Here is a 22,047-nt window from a genome sequence, read left to right as displayed (position 1 = left end):
GTTCTTTGTTAGTCCTTATCTTTTCCAATCACTGCAAATCATTACATTTCAAATCGAAATATTTTCAAATAAATTAAATACCTATAACATAATATTTTATTCAGAAAATTATTTTAACCACTTCATGCGGGCGAAAACAAGGGTTCCATTTGAGAAAATAGATTTTGTTCTAAACAGCTATATCTTTGAATAAAATTTTTTACACAAGTCACAGCATCCCAACTATAAAATTATTATCTGAAACTTTTTATTTTATTTTTACATTTTAAAAGATTACAATTTTGTTGATTTTCTCAACTACCACACAAGACTCATGCCCGTATTATGGTAGTCGTACATGATTTATGTAAGAATAACAAAATAATATTTTGTAGAACAAATAATAAAACATAAGGGAAAACAACTAACTAACTAACCATCACGCCGTTTCTCCGCAGGGGTAGGCAGAGAGGACACCCCGCAAAAAAAACTCGGTCTTGGCACACACTCCTTGCCTCATTTACATTCATACATCGTCTCATACATACTCTTCTATTATTCTGACTCTTGACATGGCCCGACTCAAGTATCTGATTCACTTGATCGGGCCATGTCTTCCTCGGGCGACCCTCCACATTTCTCACACGCTTATGCATGGTTTTACCACATATACACCTCAGGGATCTCATTTCTACAGCATTCAGTCTACTTTCATCCTTTCTCTGCCAGTTCCAAAAATGGAAAGGGAAAACAAAAATTTAAAAAATACATATTATTACAGAAACCATATTAGAAATAAAAATAAAGATTAAACTGATTGATAAAAAGATATTTTAAAGAAAATAAAAATAAAATTATTAAATATAAGATTAAAATACATGCAAAATTATACCTATTATTTTATATCATTATTATTTTTTTTCTTTAACACAGGTTAATCCTTAATTAAAGCCCACTTTTGTAATACATATAAACTGAAGTTAGAAGCGTGGGGAGTGTGGCGAGCCCATCGCTCAGGAAGTGGAAACACGACCTGCAATAGCCATCCCAAGCTAAGGTGTGAGCTACCATGCTCAGTCTCAATGACCTGGGGAACAGTGTCACGAACGGTGACTCCGAGATACAGGGTCGCATCTCGGAGTGTTTAGACCTTACTCCAGCACTCGGGGCTCTGCTGGAGTAGACCTTCTATTTCCCTAGATACCCGTGGGACGAATATTGGACCATTTGAAAACTCCCTTTTCCCTCGTGGGGCCTTCAAGGAACTGAGGGGGAGTGGACTCTTCTGCCATGTGGCCTTCAGGGAACCAAGGAGGAGTAGACTCCTCCGTTGCGGGGCCTATAGGGAACCAAGGAAGAGTAGACTCCTCCGTAGCGGGGCCTTCGGGGAACCAAGGAGGAGTGGAGAGGAGAGACGAAGTCCTCTTCCATCGTGGGGTCTTTAGGGAACCAAGGAGGAGTGGAGAGGAAAGATGAGGCTCTCTTCCCTTTTGGAGCCTTCAGGGAACCAAGGGGGATTGGAGAGGAGAGATAAGACCTGGGAAGACACATTGTGGAACCAGAAGACATAGCCACATACCCAATGACAACCCCAGTGAACTTTATTAAAGGGACTGGGTTGTTGTTAAAGGATTGAGGTAAAATGGGAGACAGCACAATGGGCCTATGGCCTAAGTGCTCACGGGAACTATAAAACTGAAGTTAAAGTCAGCTTTTGGCCATTTAGTGATGTTTTATGCATAATAAATATACGCATCTTATAACATTACAATTTTTTTCCATTTTCACAGAAATCATTACAAAAAAAAAAGCAAAAAATATTCACGCATTTTGGGTGGAATAAGGGAACGGATGTGTTACCCGTTCTACGAATTTAAATATAGTTTAATTTTATTTATTATTATTTATTTATTCTTCCACAAAAATGACAAAGAATTTTAAGATGGCGAAGACTCGGTTGACATTTTTAAATATGTATTTATACATATAGTTGGGATCTTTACAAAGAGATTAATAAAAAATATTTATATAAAAAATAATTGAACAGCAATGCCTTTTCCGCCATTCAAGAAGGACCGGCGTTAAAGTTAGAACTATGTACTACCCTTCCCGCCAGAATTGTGTTAATTGCCACTTTGAAAATTGGAACTGATTTGTTTGAGAATTCAGACTACCCGTGATTTTTCACGGGTCTGCGCTAGGTATTTTATAAATAAAATAAATGTTAAAACGTGAACCTGTCGACAGGAATCCCTCTGACCCAAATATACCAACTCTATAATAAGACGACTGTGCTGAAGTAGACATTTTCTTCGACAATTGATATAAAAATATTCTGCTATTCTCTCTTTATATCTCCAACCTCCCTTTGAAATATTTGTCGCTTGAGTGAGCTTTTACATATGTTTTATTTATTTTTATGTATTCTTATTTTCTTACAACAGGCTTATACCTACAAACTATCATGTTTCCATTTGCTTTTTGCTTGCTTTTATATGTCAAATGGTGAAGGTTATAAAATTGCTTTTACTATTCTATACTTATAATCTTCACAATATTTTTTTATATAAACTATTTAAAATATGTACGTAAAATGGCAGACCGAACGCCCTCGATTTAACAGGCCACGATAACCAGTCAAACGCTCTATATTTTGTTAACAATACATTTTCTTATTTTTGTACAAGAGGTTCATACCTACAAATAATTGTTGTATGCATTTACTATTTACTTGCTGTTATAATATGTCAAATGGATTTGGTTAAATGTATTATTACTGTAACTATTGTGAACTTACAATCTTCAGAATATTTTTCTTAAGAACTATGTATGTAAAAGCCCAATGGCCGTATAAATAAATAAATATATTATACACTCTTGAACTGAGTGAGTTTTTGTAATTTTACGTACCTATTTGTATATTAATTGAGCATTTATAACTGGATTTGTACTTGTGTAAGAATTCTTCATCAAAAGAATTTCTATAAAAGAACACATTAAATCGACAAATTCTGATCAATTCTTTTATAAGAACATCAGAATATAATTACCCGATTGAAGTGGTGGCCCCCACATCAGCTCCCTTCTCCAGCAACATCTTCACGATGGCGTGTTGTCCAAAGTGCGATGCCACGTGCAGGGGCGTGTAACCATCGTGCGTACGTACGTCGGTGCCCGCTCCGGCGCCGAGCAGTGCTGCCGCTGCCGGAGCGCGTCCCTCTTGCGCTGCCAAGTGCAGAGGCGTCAAACCTGCATTCATCATTTTGTATTAAATAACATTTTATTTAACAAATTTAAATTAATTGATAAACTCACTGAGCTAGCTAGCGGGATAATTAACAGGACACTACCATCTCGGAAGACACATGCAGTTGTTGGGAGCAAGCTGCTCGTGAATTTTTAGCGAGCTAAGTAGTTATCAGTTGCTAGTAATAAATCTTAGTTGTAAATCAATTAGTTGCTAGCTCTAAGTCTTAGGCAGTTGTTGTCCCACGGGTCGGTAAAGAATAGACAAAAACCGAATGCGATATACCCGTGGAGAGCCCACCGATAGGCCTGCAAACAGTGCAAACGGGTCGGGGGGCAAGAGGGATCGAGGCGATATACTTCCCTTATACAGCTAGCGGTACCAGGTTTCAGTGGGCGCTCGGTATTAATAGCGAAATAACGAACTTCTAAATATCATTTTTACCAATAACTTTTATTTACTTAAAAATTTACTATTTAATACATATCAGGCGCGGTCCATCCATACATGCTGTGGATGCTCCGCATCCCTTGCATTTTAGATTAAAAAGATTTGGACTTCTAGCCGTAAACAGCAATACTGCAATTTAAATGTTTTAATATTTCTACATGATTTGTGACCTTAATGTGATTTTTTTTACAAAAACGGCGGTGTAAAAAATCATACAAATACTATTATTATAAGACATTGTGCATATTATCGTCTAACGTACGTTCTTTCCGCGCATGCGCACTGAGACCCGCAAGTCAATATCTTCGTCAACTTTATACGATATTAATGACAGCATCCAACGTGTAAAAACCGTCTTTAATGCTCATATGTATAATGCACAGAATCGTATACTCTATTACTAATCCATTGGATTGTATGCGCGCGCTGCTTTGACAGTTTGCTTTGAGCTTGGATACTTCGCCAACTTGTTCTAAATGATAATAGTGAATTGTGTGGTTGTATAATTGAATCATTAATGCGAAAAAGTTTTGTGTCTCGGCCATTTGCGGAAAAAAACTTATTCTGGATACTGTAAATATTGAGTTATGGAGCTTAATGGATTTATGGAGATAATTTTAGACGGTACCTAATTGTATCTTGTTCGTGGGCTAGCGTCTAGATGCGCATATTTGATATCAAGTACGTAGTAAGTATGAGTATAAACATTTGATGTCCAGCATCCCTTCTACAAAAAGGCACATCACAAAAAATTCCTCAATCTCACCGTTACACAATGACTGACTTGATTCACAGTTGTTTGTCATTGTTCACACGTTTACATGCCGTCGTCTCAATATTTTGTCAAATTACAATTTGTATTAAATTACGTGTTACTATACAATTGACGATGTTAAGATAATGACATTCAATGCAAAGACAGAAATCTGCAATACCGACAGTTTGATGAGCTACAAGCCGCCACTAGCTACCTAGCTACATAGCGGAGTACTGCAGAGATCATGCAACATTTCCCGTGCCTTTACAGCATTCGGTTTTTGTCAATTCCTTCCCGACCCGGGGACGTCTGCCTTAGTAATAAGTGATAAAACTGAGAAGTTACATCATTTTCAGCTACAACAACATCAAAAATGTTGTGTTTTTTTTCAATCTTAGCACCCTAAAGTCACAACTTGCCCTGGTTAGGAGTTTTTTTATTTCTAGTTTCAAAATTTTTTTATACAATCAATGTTTTATTTCATTAGGTTCTTGGAGTAATATTGACAAAAACCCTTTTACTACAAATATTATCAAAATACTGACCTGTAAAAACTTTTTTATTGATCCTTGAAGGACCTTTAATACATGAAAAAATAAAAAGCATAATAATTTTAAACAAGCAAAACAATTATTTGTGACGCATGACAGAATTTTTAATGAATGTTTCACAAATAAGTGCGTTTCATTTTATGTATTTATCACCTAACATTTGACGTGTGAATTTTTGGATCTGTGGAATTTAACCGGTTGATACTCTCAGTATCACCCTGGCCAGAACCGTCTCAACAGTTAGTGACAAAATTTGGATGGGTACTATTTACTTCCCAGTGCTATCTTCCCCTTCTCGTTCCCCTCCAATATATCCTAAAGCCTCACAACATTCCCACTGGCTCCAGAAAAAAAAATTAATTAAAATATAGAAAAAATTAAATTTTTTTAGAAAAATATTTAGTAAAAAAAAGTGTGTTATGGGGTAACTGGACAAATTAGAACAGTGACAAAGTGGAAAACTTTTGAAAAGCGATTACGGTTAAGGTCCTAAAAAGTAAAGAAAAAAAAAGTAGGTTAGAATTGGCTTTCACGCTTTATTATTTAATTTTTTTAATGGCATTTAATGACTTTATCCACTAGGTGTTTATCAAAAATATAGAAGTTTCAACAAAGTAACATTCTTCTTTCATATGGTGGGGGGGTCAGAGGGGGACATCTAGGTCTGCGAGCCAGTCTAGGACCTCAGGCGTCGCCATGTGAACCTCATCAATCCCGCCGGGGAATGAATGGAGCGGGCAATCGTTGACCACATGGAATAGAAAATCCACCTTTGATCGCGAGGTTCCCTCAATATTCAGGGACAATGAAATGACAATGAAACAGGAACAAAGTAACGTTGTTTCTAACAGATAGCCCCCCTATAAGCGCCCCTGAGGTGATATCTCACAAAATAATAGCCAAAAATTGATAGAACGGTCACTCTCCCGAGAAGGTCAAAAGGTGTTCGCGCATTGGTATTTTCATTTTAAATATTTACTATATTACTAGAATTATTAATTAATTATTAATTACTATTGCATTGTGGCATTAAGAACTAACTAAGTTTAAAGTTTCATTTGAAAATATTTAAAGCTTTCCGAAATAATCAATATTTTGTGGTTCAAAAATCACATTAGTGCAGTTTGCAATGTTTTCTGTGTATTTCAAATGCGCTATATACATCTTAAAGAATATTTCTCCGATGGTTTGTGAAAAATGTGTATGTCTCTATTGTTTATATTTCTATTATGATTTGATTTATATCTACAACCTCTCTCCATGGCTATAAATGTATTGTTTTGTAAATTTTTCGTTTTATATAATTTTGTTTTGTATAATTTTTTTAATTCATATTCCTTTCTCACATATTTAAATAACTTTCTCCATATTATGGCTGTCTCAGTTAAAGCCACAAGGAGGAAATCCATAATTGGTTTTATTTTACTATATAATACTTATGTACAAACTGATTAAATGTAAACTGTCGATTTCCCAAAAATGAATAAATAATGTCACATCGATAACCAATTTAAAGTTTGATTGGATTCTTATTTGGAGAAAAGAAAGGATTAACTTATTTTAAATATAAAACAACTTGATTACTGTTAAACTTATTGTTATAAGCCACTAGTTATAAGTCACTAACTATCAAACTTAGTTATAAGCCACTAGTTATAAGTTACATGTATAGGAATAGATTAAATGCATAAATTAAGTTGTTAAGCGCCCTTGAGGTGATTTTCTCACGAAAACGGCGCTGTACAAATAATCCAATCATTATTATTATTAATGTAAAGAAAAATATAATTTTCTTTAATTCAAGGCAATGCCGAGCTTGTCTCGTCATTGTGGCTGTGTGTGTCGTGGACTGTCACTGGCTGGATGTGCGCCACAGTACCTACACAGTCGACTCGAAATTTCGTAATCTATGGTTTAAGACATAGTAAAAATAATCTATGGGTTGTGACAAGGCAGATTGATGGGAATAATTTCAATAATTTGTAATTGCTATCGTGATTGTGATTAAGGAATTGACATAACAATTAATAACATTAAATTTCGTTTTATATAATGATATTTTCCTTGTGATTTATTTATTTATTTATTTATTTATATATTTATTTAGACGCCGTAAAAGGCTTTTACAATATACATGATTTATGTTTACAGTGGTTCACAGGAGCGAAACAGTATTATGTTAAACAGAATAATTACTGAGAAATTATGTTGAAAATTAAACAAGAATAACATCTGGTATACATAGGTACAATAGCATTTTTATTTTCAATCCGTACAGTAGTTTAGTATTGAGGTTATTGTTACCTTCAATATTGAATTTGGTTGAATTTGCTGAGAACTAAGAGTTAGCTCTATTGAAACAGGGCTGTCAGTAAGACATCTCATAACAATTTTGGGAAAAAATATAGTTTTGATTAAGTATATAAAATTATTAAATAACACTCTTCTGTCTGATATCTGATGTAAGTGCATAGTTTAGGTTCTGTGATAACTTGTGAATAGAATGGTATTATGCCTAATAACATTGATAATTACGACAGAGGTATGTTATTATAGCCTTCTTATAACTATATTCCGTGCAGTTGAACACATCTACTACTTCTGAGAAAGCATTGCCAACTGCATGCAATCTAGGTATAAGCGAGTTTCTAAATGACTCAGTCCTGATATTGTTATTGAAATTAAAAAGAATTTTGGATCGAGTGGTTCTAGTGGGTATATGGAAGGTAATTAGGCTTAATATATCAGGGCTGTCTATAATACCATTGACAATTTTAAAAATAAAAGTCAAATCGGAAATAAGTCTTCTATCTGAGAGTTTAAGTAAGTTTAATTCTTTCATCAAGTGATTGTAATTTATTGATTCTATAGGTAGACCGAGTTTATAGTTAATGTATCTTAGGAATTTATGCTGAATTTTTTCAACAGAGTCGGAGTGGATTTTAAAGTAAGGACACCAAATAGGAGAATTATATTCGATTTGACTTCGAACAAGTGAGGAATATAAGATTTTTAGTGTTGAAATATTTTTAAAGTCTCTGCCATTTCGGAGAATGAAGCCGAGCATTTTTAATCCTTTGTTGATGACTGTTTCTACATGTGAAAGAAAGTTAAATTTTGAATCGAAAATAATGCCGAGATCGTTAATTTCACTTACAGAGGCGAGAGAAACATTATTAATTTTGTATTGATAGTTAAGGGGTTGTGTTGTTCTAAAAAATCTTATAATGTGGCATTTACTAATATTGAGATAAAGTTTGTTAGTTTTGCACCAATCTTGAAGTTTATTTAAATTTAATTGAATTTGAATACAGTCATTTATTGTTTTTATAATTTTAAATAGTTTAAGGTCATCGGCAAAAAGTAGCACTTCAACATTTTTATCAAATACAGTAAAAATATCGTTTATGAAAAGGAGAAACAGTATTGGGCCTAAATGTGACCCTTGGGGTACACCGCTAGTAGCTATGAATTTGTGTGAAAGGTTAGAATTATTTTTTACTTGTAGATTTCTATTTGTTAAGTAGCTTTTTATCCATTCCAATAGTTTACCCTCAATTCCGATTTGACTAAGTTTATTGAGAAGAATTTTATGGTTAACTTTGTCAAACGCTTTTACAAAGTCTGTATATATTGAGTCGACTTGGGTTTTGTTTTCGAGTGAACATGCTATAAAATTTTCATATAAGGAGAGATTTGTTAGTGTGGATCTGCCTGGCATAAATCCATGTTGATTAGTTACAATGATGTTGTTAATATGTATGGAGATTTTATCGTGGATAAGTTTTTCAAACAGTTTGGGGATAGTTGAGAGCATGCAGATGGGTCGGTAATTAGTGACATCATGAATATCGCCTTTTTTAAATACAGGTGTTAGATAGCAATTTTTCCATAGGTCGGGGAAGCAGCCAGAATTTAATGATTGGTTAAATATATGACATAGTGGATTGGCTATTATTGATGCACAGTTAATTAGAAAGGCAGGACTAATTTTGTCAGGACCCGCTTTTTTCTTTAAGTCGAGTGTTTTTATTTTGCGTATAACATCAGGAACATTTATATGTAAAGCGGGAATGTGGACCGATTCCTTTGGATGAAAGGGTGGAAGTTGAACATTTGGGATATCATTATCGTAAACATTTTTGAAGAAGTCGGCAAACAAATTAACGATGTCATTAGTATCACTACTACTTTTCCCTTCGAAATACATGTATGTTGGTAGGCTAGGTTTGTTTTTTCTTAGTGAGTTTACATGTGTAAAAAAGTTTTTGGTATTTGAAGGAATAGACTTTTCTGTGTTGAGTATGTATGTTTGATATAATTTTTTGGAGAGCTTTTTACAGTCAGTTCTATATTTATGAAATATTTTGTAGTCAGAGATAGAGTTGCTCTCTTTGAAATTTTTGTGCCAGATTTTTTTGTTAATTATTAAGTGTTTTAAGTCATTATTAAACCATTTGGGGAACTTTGATGGTTTGAATTGAATTAAGGGAACATATTTTTCAATAGCCGTGTTGATGATGGAGTAAAAAGATTCAAGATTTTGGTTAACATTTGTGTTTTTGTCTAAAAAGGACCAGTCTGTACTTTCTAAGTATTTTGTTATGAGTGGATAATCTGCCCTTGCAAAATTGTATGAATATTTAGGAACACTATTAGAGTAAATGTTTAGGAAGTTGTTAGTAATAGTGATGTTTAAGGGAGGATGGTGGGAATCTTCGGGAAGAAGGGGGTCTATGGATTTACATAATTTTACTGAAGGATCGCTACTAAATGCAAGATCTAGTAAATGGTGATTAGAGTTGTATACGTTATTAATTTGTTTAAGACCTAGGAAATTTGACATATTTATAATTTCACGAGCATTAGCAGATGTATTAAAATGAGTTGATGAGTTATCGCTATGGGTAATCCAGTCTGTATTGGGAGTATTGTAGTCGCCGATTAGCAGCATTCTAGCTTCCGGATATTTGAGCTTGAGGGCCTCTACATCTTCAATGTGGTTTACGTAAATTTGTGTAATTGATCCGGGAGGAATATAAACACATCCAAGAATGATTTTTCCTAGGTTCGTCTTGAGTAGTAGGAAAATTTGTTCTATATTTTTGTGTTTGCATTTTAGCCTGGATGAAGTTATAGATTTGGTGACTGATATTAATACACCTCCTCCTCTTGATTTGGCGCTGGTGGCGGTACTTCTATCTAAGCGGTAGGTGTTGTGTGAAGTGAAGCCTAGTTCTTCTGTGTTAAAGGACGGATCCAACCAAGTTTCAGTCAGGAAATATATATGAAAGGGATGGATTGGAATCGATGATCTTAGCTCATTAAGTTTTGTGCGGCAGCCTCTGATATTCTGATAGTAAGCCATGATAGGTTTTAGTTTTTTGAGTTACTATTTACAATAACAGGTTTATTATTTTTGTATTTTATTGTGAGTCCAATCTCACCATCTTTGGTTCTTTGTTCTAGTGTTAAACGTAGCTTGGTGAGATAGTTTCTTTGAGCTGGGGTTTGGTCTGAATAAATTTTAATACCGGGGTATTCGGTTATGTTGTTCTTTTTCTTCAGTATGTCTATGGCTTGGATGGAACTGTCAAGGATGACTTTAAGAGGTCGAGGTTTGTCAGGTTTTGTGATTCCCAGACGAAAAGTTGTTATGTTGGCTCGGGTGATGGATGAGTTAAGAGTTGTTAGTGTGGTTAAGATTCTCGTTGTATCATCAGTATTTTTTTCTATATGGGAACTGGCTGAGCTTTCAGGGAAGTTAAAAATAATTATGTTTTTTGACCGTTTTTTCCTCTCTTCGAGCTCATCGGCAGCTTCACACATTGATACAGTTGATGAGTTTGTGGATTCTTGTGATGAGTTTGAATCTATCAATTTTGAAGAGACCATGTGCTCGTACGACTTGACCTGTCCCTCGAGAATTCCAACTTTTACACCTACATCCAACATAGTGCCAGAGAGGTTGGACAGTTTATTGAGTAGTTTGGTCATCTGATCTTTAGTTAGTTTTAAAGCGGGATCCGTTATGTTACTGTATAGAGCACTAATTTCTTCTTTCGCTTTATTGATATAAGAAAGAGCATCTGTGGCACTCATTTTGCAAGTTGTAATTTATAAAATTATTTTAATTTTATTTTATATAATATAGCGGTGACAACCCTGCACTTGAGTTGTCTGTGACAAGTTAGATGGGCAATTCACTTGCACACTTCGATACTCTGAATGTGTATGTCAGTAGTGCTTCCAAGTACTTCCTTCTGTATGGCGTTTGTTTGTGTGTGTCTAATACGCTCTGGTGACAGTTGAGATTTGAGATATTAAGTTATAAATAAAGAGTTACCAGTTAGGCAGCTGCAACTATTATTTCACTGTTTAAGTTTAGATTTTAGTTGAGTTTTTGTAATAAAAATCACTACATAGAGTCCTTAGATTAATGTTTACTGTTAAATTTTGTGGAGAAAAAAAAGTATGTGTTCACTGTGACACTTGGTATTGTTGTATTGAACGACACAGTCAATTAAAACACAATTGAGTTTCTCTGTAAGGAAAGAAGAGGTTTATTTTGTTAATCTCACAAGATTTACATAAAGAAAAGCATTCAGTAATAAAACATTACCAGTAAGGAAAGAAACGACATTTAATGTTATTAATTGTTATGTCAATTCCTTAATCACAATCACGATAGCAATTACAAATTATTGAAATTATTCCCATCAATCTGCCTTGTCACAACCCATAGATTATTTTTACTATGTCTTAAACCATAGATTACGAAATATCGAGTCGACTGTGTAGGTACTCTGGCGCACATCCAGCCAGTGACAGTCCACGACACACACAGCCACAATGACGAGACAAGCTTGGCATTAGCTTGAATTAAAGAAAATTATTTATATTTTTCTTTACATTAATAAAAGAGTTGAGTTGGCAATGCTGAAGCTGTTCGAGTCAAAGTTCATTTGGCAGCTCCATTATGCAAGGCTAGTCAAGTGGAGGTGAAATTAATGGAGTTGATGTATGAAGCGACGCAAACGCCTGCGCAAAGAGCCGCAGTTTGCCGACCCCTGCAGTAGACTTTAAACAAGATATAGAAAGAGTAATAATCAATATTGTTAATTAAGGCAATTTGAGCGAGTGAGGCATCCCCAATTGGGGTATGTTGTGTGGCTGAAGTTAGTGGGGAGGGGAAGGATATGGGGAAAAGAAAGATGGGCTAACAAACACAGCTAAAGCCATTTCAAACAACGTTTCAATTCTGAATGGTTGTCTTACACCGGGGCGATACTGAGAGTATCTTCCACTCTAGGACGTATCCCCAATATACTATATTTATTTGAATTTACTTGCGCACCCCGGGATTTAAACGCGACCTAAAGTTTGCTAGTCGAGAGCCTTACCCCTCGAACACTGACTCCGTCAAAAATGGCGTCGCGTTTACAAATTTTATTTTGCATTCGAAGGTATGATTTTTGGAATGAGCGCGGCCGAAACCAAAATCGAATGCCCGTAAATCTCTATCAGTTAAATTACTTTTCAATAGTGCTCTGATTTGTCATAGAACGATTGTGCTGGATTGATTGAATTGACTTACCATTGTTGGCGGTCTCGTTAACATTGGCCTGCCTGTCCAGCAGCATCTCCACGCAGTCCGTGTGTCCCTCCTGCGCCGCCATGTGCAGCGCGGTGAAGCCGGCTCGCGACTTCACACATGCATCGGCACCTGCACATTACATTACATTATTCACTTTCATTACTATTTTATTAACGCTCCCGTTTCGAAGGGGAATAAATGCACTCACCCAGGATGAATGTAATCTTTCAGAGTAGCTGGACGAATACAAATATTTTTTGTAAACAACGAAAAGACAACTAGTTATGGGAGATTTTCTGTAAATCAAAGTTTCAAAATATCATGAGGAATGACAGTTTCGGCAGAAAATATTGTAAACCTCGTAGTTCAGGATGGAAATGATGCTGCAAGCTAAAACAGTTTCCGTGACCCTGAAAATAAACACAGACTGTTTTTGCAAATATAATGACACCAGAGCTCACAAAATATGAAATAAATGTATGAAAACAATGATAATTGTGGTTGTGTAATATTTACCATGCTCGAGAAGCGCAAAGGCGATATCGGGATGGTTGTGCCGGCACGCGACGTGCAGCGAAGAGTGTCCGTTCTTTGCCAGCGAATGCGGAGACGCGCCTGGTGATGGGTACACAACACACACAAGGAGTTAGTACAGGTTACGCAATCAATGGGGAGTAGATGCAAATCAGTGTTTCTCAAACTTATTTTGTGTCATGCCCCACTCCAACAGTTAAAAAATCTCCAAAAATTTTCATAGTTCAGAGTCAAATATCCAGTGAAAATTGCATGTTTCATTAATTACGAATATGTTTTTATTCACGTCTCTCTTCTATGTGGATTGCATGGAAATTTTACACAATTTCAGTTATAATTGAGTAATTCCAATCTGGTTCCAACGAGGTTGTCTTCTATTTTTTTATTTCAATGAAAATGTATTATATTCAAAGAGTTAATAACGATGGTAAAATCAGTTTGTGAAAGTTATGAGCTTTCAAAGTGAACTTGGGTAAAAAATTGTGTATCGTGACGTCACACGAGACACGATTCAGTACAATTCATAATTCGAATGGCAGTGCTGCAGTACCGCTGCGCATGCACCGTGAAGTCACATGCTTTTCGGTCAGCCGCAAATATCAACACTTCGACGGCTTATATCTTCGGTACTACTCGGTATTTTTAAAAAATTGAATAAGTTCTATCCTCAGCATTCTCTAATTAATATGATACTTTTGTAACAAACTTGAAATTTCGTTGTAAGCGACAATCTCACGAAACAATATTAATTTTATAATTTTTGTTTACATGCAAATCAATAAACCGTGTATAACTGATTTGAATTCATGAGAAAAAAAATGCCCCACATCTCAGACCTCCATTTCCTGAAAAAACCAGGGTTTAAAAAAAAAACTTTCAACAATTTCAGCCAAAAATACATATTGACGGTCCCGAAGAACAATGTCGGAAGTGCAAATTTGTAGTTTTGCAGTAGAGATGTTCGAAGTTTGTTTCTGAATTTTTACTGTTTTGATAATACAAACACTATATTATTCTTGATCACAAAAACAGTAAAAATGCAGAATTTGCACATCGCACATTCGTTCTTCGAGACTGTCGATATATTATTAAATAATTATTTGCGCATTGCGTGCGCCCCATGTTGAGAAACACTGATTGAAAGGTTATTCACTGGTGATGGGAAAACTTGCAATGAAGTCAATTAACGCAAATCAGTATTATAAACATTAATACAATAAACAAAGGGTGATGGGAGAATTGTATCTATCACTTTGTTTACACATATACATATTTATAGTTGAGACCCTTACTAAAAGATTGGTATACAATATTCATAAAGAATTATTGGAAAAACCCTTCCCGCCGTAAGTCTGTTATTACATACCACCAATTTGTACTCAATTACAAAGTAAACAGTATACAATTATAGAATTTTTCCAAAGCACACCAGAATACTAGCTTATTGGAGGGGTTAAAGTCAAAAATATGTGATATTTAAAATAGGTATTATTGAAATGTGCAATACACAAAACACAAACGGACAATAAAATCACACAAACAACAATGTTCTTGTTCTTGTATTGATTGGGTTCACACGGAAACTATTGACGCATGAAGGTCTGTTTCCACAGACAACCATATTGCGCATGGTATCATGTTACCAAGCCTTGATTCACAAGACAAACAGATTAGTTTTAATGTTATAAAATATTTTCTTGGATCAGTTATAAGCAATAATGATTTGAACTACATTGATTACAAACGAATTGATTAGGATTTTTTCATCATACCTTTATATAGCTGCATAATTATAGTAAATGAGAACTAAATATTCATAAAATATGATTAAGAAATTTATAAGTGGATCTAAAAGAGATCCTTGAAGAACTCCTGAGAAAAGTGAAAACTAACAATTATTGTTCATTGTACCTGAATTCAGTAACATAGATACTGCTGTCATATGCCTGTAATTTCCAGTTCAAACTGGGAGTAAAAACAACTCCCCTATTCTTTTTCTAGCCAATGAGAATCTCAAAAATGGGCAACACATTAATCATTGTACATTGTTGCTGACTTTTTTTAACTCCCAATAAATTAACCAATAATTTAACCATCATCAAAAATACAAATTTTGGTTGTGTGTCTGTCTGTAACTCTGGTTAAATGAACTCTAAAAATTGGATTTGCTTTAATTTAAGTGCCTTTTTCAAAATTAGGTACCTATTATTTACTAATGTAACTATTTTAATTGTCTTTTTCAAAATCGGAATTGAATCCTGTGATTTTTCATGGGTCTGCTCCAGTATTATACTAATATACAGGATAATTTTGTAATACATGAGAATCAAGCAAGCAAGATCTGCCCTGATGATGGACACTGTAACGCTGTCTGAAATATTGACTAAAGGAGGAAGTGCAACACGGCATAATAACCCAAAATTTAATCACGATAATACTTTTGGCCGTGAAAATCTCAAATCATTTTGGATAATCATAATGTTTCAGCTAATACCGATAGTAGTTCCGGATCCAAGGATTAATATAATTTTTAGAGTGGTCCTAATGCAAATCCCTGTAGAAACCCAAAAAAGTTATGTGTTATTTTTTATACCTTTATCCAGGAGCAACAGTGCAATGTCGGGATGTCCATAGTAGGTGGCCATGTGCAGCGGAGTGATGCTGTTCTTTCCCAGTGCATCGGGTTCGGCTCCAGCCTTCAGTAATGCCCTGGCTACACCTGGACGTCCGTATTTGGCGGCGAGGTGGAGGGGGGTGAATCCCTTGCGAGTGGCACTGGAGACTGGAGCTCCCTGCTCAAGGAGGATGCCGGCTACCTCTTCTTTACCTGGAAACAGTAACATATATTTATAACATGAGTTCATAAAAGAAAATTATTGGTGAGAAATGAAAGGTGAATTTAAATATTAATTTTGTTTAAATAGGCAAATTTCAAAATTATGATGAAAATTGGAGTCGAGTTCAGACTTAGAAGAGATGAGATGTTGAATGGAGGGGAGGCAATTTTAGATAAGGCTTGATAGAAGAGAGGATATTTGTTTAGAGAGGGACAACCAAAAAATATGTGATCTAAAGTTCCCACTTCTAGACCACAGAATGTACAATCTGGGGAGTCAAGGACGTGAATTTTAAAAAGATGGGAAGGAACGGAACAATGTCCGATCCTCATTCGAATGAGTGAAGAAATTTCTTTTTTGGAAAAATGAGGGAATTGCTGAAACCACGGTTTTGATGGAATAGTCCTTTGTATTGGGGCATAGCAGGCTCCCTTGAATTGACTAGCAATGTGCCAATACTCCGACCAAACATTGCGGGATCTATCTTTGATGATGGAAAAAATGTCAGATAGGGGAATGTGGTTTACGAGGGTAACAACAGGGTTGGACGCTCCTTGTTTTGCCAAGGCATCCGCAATATCATTACCCACGATACCAACATGTCCAGGAATCCAAATCAGAGTTACAGTTTTACCAGATCTTTGAATGGAGGCTATCATCTCTCGAATAAGGCATACAAAGTGATCATCAGGATGAAGAAGAGGACTGGATTTAAGTTTTTGGAGGGAACTGAGAGAGTCAGAGAGAACGAGGGAATGTTCAAAATTATTTTTGATTATATATTTGAGAGATTCTATTATTGCAATGCACTCGGCTGAAAATATTGAAAATTGATTTGAAATTGAATAAAATATTCTGTCATTAGAATTATTGTGGTAAACGTTAATACCTATACCACAGTTAGGAGAGTCGGGAGATTTGGATCCATCAGTAAATAAAAGAGAAAAGTTGGGACATTTAGATGAAATAATGTCATTGAACATATTATTGACAGTTCGGGCCGGGAGATTGGAATGACTTTTAAGGATTCCGATCCCTTCTAATATTGTTGGGGATAGGGTGACGTGACTATATTTTAATTTGTATAAGGGAAGTAGATCATTTTGGACGATGTGAAGCTCTGAGAGAGACTTAAAATTTTTACAGATGTCAGGAAGAGGTTTAGTTGAAGCTCTGATTGTAGATGAATGGGTTGAGTCAATGAACAACGAGACGCTGGGGATAACCTGATGACATTTAGAATTTAAACATTTAAGAACAAATTTGTCAGCAAATAGTTGACGCCTTAAATAAAGAGGAGGATCAGAACATTCTACTTGAAGGGAATTAATGGGTGACATGTATGTATGTTATGTTGAATGAAATTGTTACCTTCCTTGGCAGCGATGTGCAGAGGTGTGTATGCGTCCTTAGTTCTGGCCTCAACAGCTGCTCCGTGCTGGAGCAGGAGTGAGGCAATGTCGGCATGACCAAGGCGAGCGGCCACGTGCAGGGCCGTCTGTTCCTCTCTGGCTCGAGCGTCAACCTGTCAATCCGCAAAAAAAAAACATTCAAGTAGTTGTGCAGTAATTAAGGCATTTTTCCATTTTTTCTCTTTTTTGGTGCATAGTCTGAAAGACTGCAATAAGAAAAAATCAAATGCCAAGCAATAAATACAGGAAAATAGATATTATAGAAATATGTATATCCCTGAGAATTGAAAATACGCGATCAATTGAATCCGTTCAAACTTAGCGAAACAGAATTCAAAAAGTTGTTCAGAATATCAAGAGTTGAGAAATGTATTTCAATTCGACATCGTCAATTTATTTATATTTATGAAGCCGTTTGACGTTTAGGAATGTCGATTCCTAGACAATACCTGCCGGTGTTGCCGTCGTAAAACGATTTCTTATTACACTGTCAATGTCGGCCGGGCTATCGACATGCCTAATGAGCGCAATCGTGCTCGAGAAGTTGATATAAAATTTTTGTCAGTTAAACCTATCGACCTGATATTGCTAAGGTTATCGATTAGATCGTTCTAGACCCCAGAGCCTGCCATTTTAACAGTATTAGTAGTGTTATGCATGCCTTCCTGTCGACAGCAAAATACACCGTACATTTGAATGTCACTTAACATTTGCCCATGTTAACCCGTCGTCCCACGGGTCGGTAAGCAAACGACATAAACCAAATGCTGTAAGACCCTATGCAGAAAAGTTCCACACTGACCGTTACCTTACTATAGTGTACTTAATTTTCTGCGTAAGGTCTTACGGCACTCGGTTTATGTCGATTGCTTACTGACCCGTGGGACGACAGGATTAAATGTCTATATACTGTATTTTCACTGGGTGCTCCACCATACCTGAGCTCCGTTCCTCAGCAACACCCTGATGAGGTCGGTCTGCTGGGCACGGGCGGCGAGATGCAGCGGAGTCTCTCCACGTGCAGTAGCCCTGTCGGCGGGGGCCCCCTGCTGCACCAGGTGGATGGCCACGTTGAGGCAGCCCATGAAGGCGGCCACGTGAAGGGGGGTCAACCCTGACTCTGTGGTGGCCGAAATATCTGCAAGAGAAAAATAGGCAAATTAGAAAAATTGAGTGGGTCCAGCGCTTGGGATATCCCAAACATAAAACTAAGAAACTATAGTAAACTGAGGACCTAGTATGGCCACAATGATAACCATTCGAGCGATTATATTACAAAATAAATGCCTTGAGCGAAGGAGATTTCTGGGCATTCAGTTTTGCTCATCAAAAAAATTATATTATTTATATATTTACCTCTACTGAGACAGCACAATAAGGAATAAGTAAAGTAAATTTGTAAGAAAGGAATATGAATACAAAAATTTATAAAAAAACAAAAGATTATATAAAACGAAAAATTACAAAAGAAAACATTTATAGCCATGGAGAGAGGTTGTAAATATAAATCAAATCATTATAGAAATATAAACAATAGAGACATAACATTATTCACAAACCATCAGAGAAATATTATTTTATGGACCTCTTGTATTTGGTAAGTACGCAATTGAAAATATCCACCTGGATAATACGCAATTCTAATTATTGCATAGTCTGTTAAAGCAAGAATTCTGCTTAGAGTTAGTTTTGTATTGATCCACCCTGAACAGGACAGAAGAGCGTGTTGAACGCGCAGGTACATGGGCAAAGATATTAGAAGAACGAGATATGCTATGTTGGCCGCCGGACCGTAGCCGGAGTACTACCTAATTAGGGTACTTTGAACGGTATCGGGACGTGTACGCACAGAAATCTGTTCTATGTATTAGTGCGGATACCTTAGCGCAAGCGAAGGTGTGTAGTATTGGTGAACAAAACTGGCGACACTCGGCAAAACAATTCCACTCAGTACTGCGCATAGCACATCTCGTTCTTCTAATATCTTTGTACATGGGCATTGAATATTATTGTTACTTACTGATATACCAAGCATATCAATAGAAGGCATGTTGAGAAAGTTGTTTCCGTTGAAGGACGGATATGAATAATAATAATTTTTATTCTACTCACTGGCTCCGTACTTCAGAAGGAGTTCCACAACCCTAAGTCTGTTCTTTTTGCAGGCTATGTGCAGAGGAGTGAAACCGTTCAGGGCACGGGCGTTTGCGTCAGCATTTCTATCCAACAGCAACTTAGCGACCTGCAAATAACAAAGAAAATAATTATCTAATTTACATTTCAAAACTTCACAGCTTACGATGGAAATGACATTGAGAGCTTATAGCTCCGTTATAAACAACCACAATTTTGTAATCTTCTCTGTAATATATTGGTGCATAACCGTTTTATAGAGAACATAAATAAATAATTAAAAAGAAGATGGTTTGAAAGAGAGATATGAGACGTCGACTTGCAAAACCCGCTTTGGATATTTCTGCTTGTTCCGATACATTCGCAAAAAGTATTTAACTCTTTACACGCGGCCGTATCAACTGTTGTTACGGCAAAAAGTCTATACTCACACGCGGCTGTATCAACAGTTGATACGGAAACTTTGACGGCCGATATTCCAGCGCTCTTTCGTCATAAATGTATTTCTTGCTCACTTGGACATTCGTAGAACTATCACGATGCTGACATCTACAAGAATTTCTCAAAAATAAAATAGTATTTCATAAAAAATGATCGATAATCAAGTGCGCCTCTTCGCGCCTTTTAGTCCTTTAGTTTACATTTTTGTCAACGGATGGCGTTAGTACTAGTGTGTCATTCATAACTAAAAATGATAAGTGATCATGGTGTCCCACTTGTGTCTATCACCTAAGTACACACACGCCGAGTGAATGGCGGGACCACATTCAAAAGATACGGTACGTCTTTGTATGATATTTTATGTTTTTGTTTTTATAAACATCTAAGAGTGTTGACACACGAGGATTTGTTTTCATATTGTGGAGAATAATCTGTTCTGTCTATATAGTCCAATAAATCATGCCAGAATGATATAATTTGACATTTAATTGCGTGCATAGGTGTTTGAAAATATGTACTGCATACTATTTGACATTTAATTGCGTGCATAGGTGTTTGAAAATATGTACCGCATACGGGTATAGATAAAACGGAGCAAATCAACGCGTTCAAAAGGTTAAAGAAAATTGAAAATAAATAAATTAAATATTTTTCACTAAATATCAAAAGAATAATGTATAATTATATTGAAATTTAGGATAAAAGGTATATTCAAAGTGTTCCAAACAGTTTTTAGTGACATCTACAGATTTCCAAAAAATTCCAGTGCAGATTTCTCAATTCGACGATACATATATATATAAATACGAATGTTAGAGGGAGCATGCTGATATTAAAAAATTATTATAATGAATAGGAGTAAGCGACTGTTGTTAAAATCAATATACAGGGTTTTCCAATAAGAGGTGTTATTTTGAATAGCCCGCTATTTCGGTAGATGTTACTTTTGATTTTGAAGCTGTCATTTTTTGACATTTGACAAATAGAAACTACGCCATTAATAAAAATGGAACGATACACGCTTAAACAATGCATTGAAATTATTAAAATTCACTTGAGTGAATCAAATGCAAATCATCTTGAGTGATGAGGCCCATTTCCACCTCGGTGGCTTCGTCAACAAGCAAAATTGTCGCATCTGGGTCTCGGAAAACCCAAGAGTTATTGTTTGTAAAGCCTCTCTATCCTCAACGTGTGACTGTTTGTTGCGGTTTATGGTCCGGCGGAGTCATTGGACCTTACTTTTTCGAAAATGAGGCTGGAGCAACAGTTACGGTGAATGGATTGCGCTATCGAGAGATGATTAATGATTTTTTATGGCCGGAATTGGATGGTATTGATCTGGACAACGTTTACTTTCAACAAGACGGCGCTACGTGCCACACAAGCAACGAAACCAATGATCTTTTACGATTGAATATCAAAATAACACCTCTTATTGGAAAACCTTGTATATTATAAGAGTAAGTGTACAATGTCCGTGCCGCTAAAAGTCAGAAAGGAGTCCCAGTACGATAAAGGGAGTTATATGGTGTGGTAGCCCTCTATCCCACATTCATGCAGAAGGTTCCCGTTTTTACCTGAAGAGCGTGCTTTTGAAGATATAAGGGCTGGAAGTTTCACCCTCATTCAAGAGTATTCAAGAGCATTCTACAACATTCCAGAACATCCTGGAACATTCTGGAATGTTGTGGAATGTTCGGGAACAGGCTAGAACGTTCGGGCACATCCCAGATCATAACTAAAAACGGGATTACAGGCAGTTTCCTGATAAACTTTTAGTAAATTCGTAATCGTGACAATACATTGGTATCTCTAAATAGTATAAAATAAAGTCATTATCCGCGCCTGTCTGTTTTTTTTGGCTTAGTTCTTCTAAACTACGTAACGTTTTCACTATCATTTAGAGTATTTCTTCCGGAAGGTTTACACATATAATACAAGGATATTATATTTATTGAAAGTAGAGAAAAGTCGAGTACATGTCAGCTTGTCAACGCCGGGTACATGTCAGCTTGTATTTAATAAAACAGAACATATTTAACCCCTTAGGCCTCTGGCATATTTTGTTAGAATGTGGGAGAATTTCCTATTTGCAATAAAACCCAA

At 35.9% G+C, this 22,047-nt stretch overlaps 1 protein-coding gene across 1 annotated transcript in view; it reads right to left on the bottom strand.

Moving 5' to 3' along the window:
- LOC149409806 (uncharacterized) overlaps positions 1–22,047 on the bottom strand; it is a 198,552-nt gene that overhangs the window by 24,832 nt on the left and 151,673 nt on the right. Inside the window, exons 9-15 of the mRNA XM_089649202.1 lie at positions 19,477–19,606; positions 18,303–18,502; positions 17,324–17,477; positions 15,709–15,942; positions 13,098–13,196; positions 12,582–12,710; positions 3,030–3,228 (exon numbers count right to left, since the gene is read on the bottom strand). Coding sequence (XP_089505328.1) covers positions 3,030–3,228; positions 12,582–12,710; positions 13,098–13,196; positions 15,709–15,942; positions 17,324–17,477; positions 18,303–18,502; positions 19,477–19,606 — 1,145 coding nt within the window. The remainder of the gene's footprint in view (positions 1–3,029; positions 3,229–12,581; positions 12,711–13,097; positions 13,197–15,708; positions 15,943–17,323; positions 17,478–18,302; positions 18,503–19,476; positions 19,607–22,047) is intronic.

The sequence above is a fragment of the Hesperophylax consimilis genome, chromosome 29 (assembly GCF_061612785.1).
Source record: "Hesperophylax consimilis isolate HC1 chromosome 29, BYU_Hcon_1.0, whole genome shotgun sequence".
Lineage (NCBI taxonomy): Eukaryota > Metazoa > Arthropoda > Insecta > Trichoptera > Limnephilidae > Hesperophylax > Hesperophylax consimilis.
The sequence above is the reverse complement of the archived record's forward strand: the minus strand, read 5'-3'. Positions and strand labels throughout refer to the sequence as shown.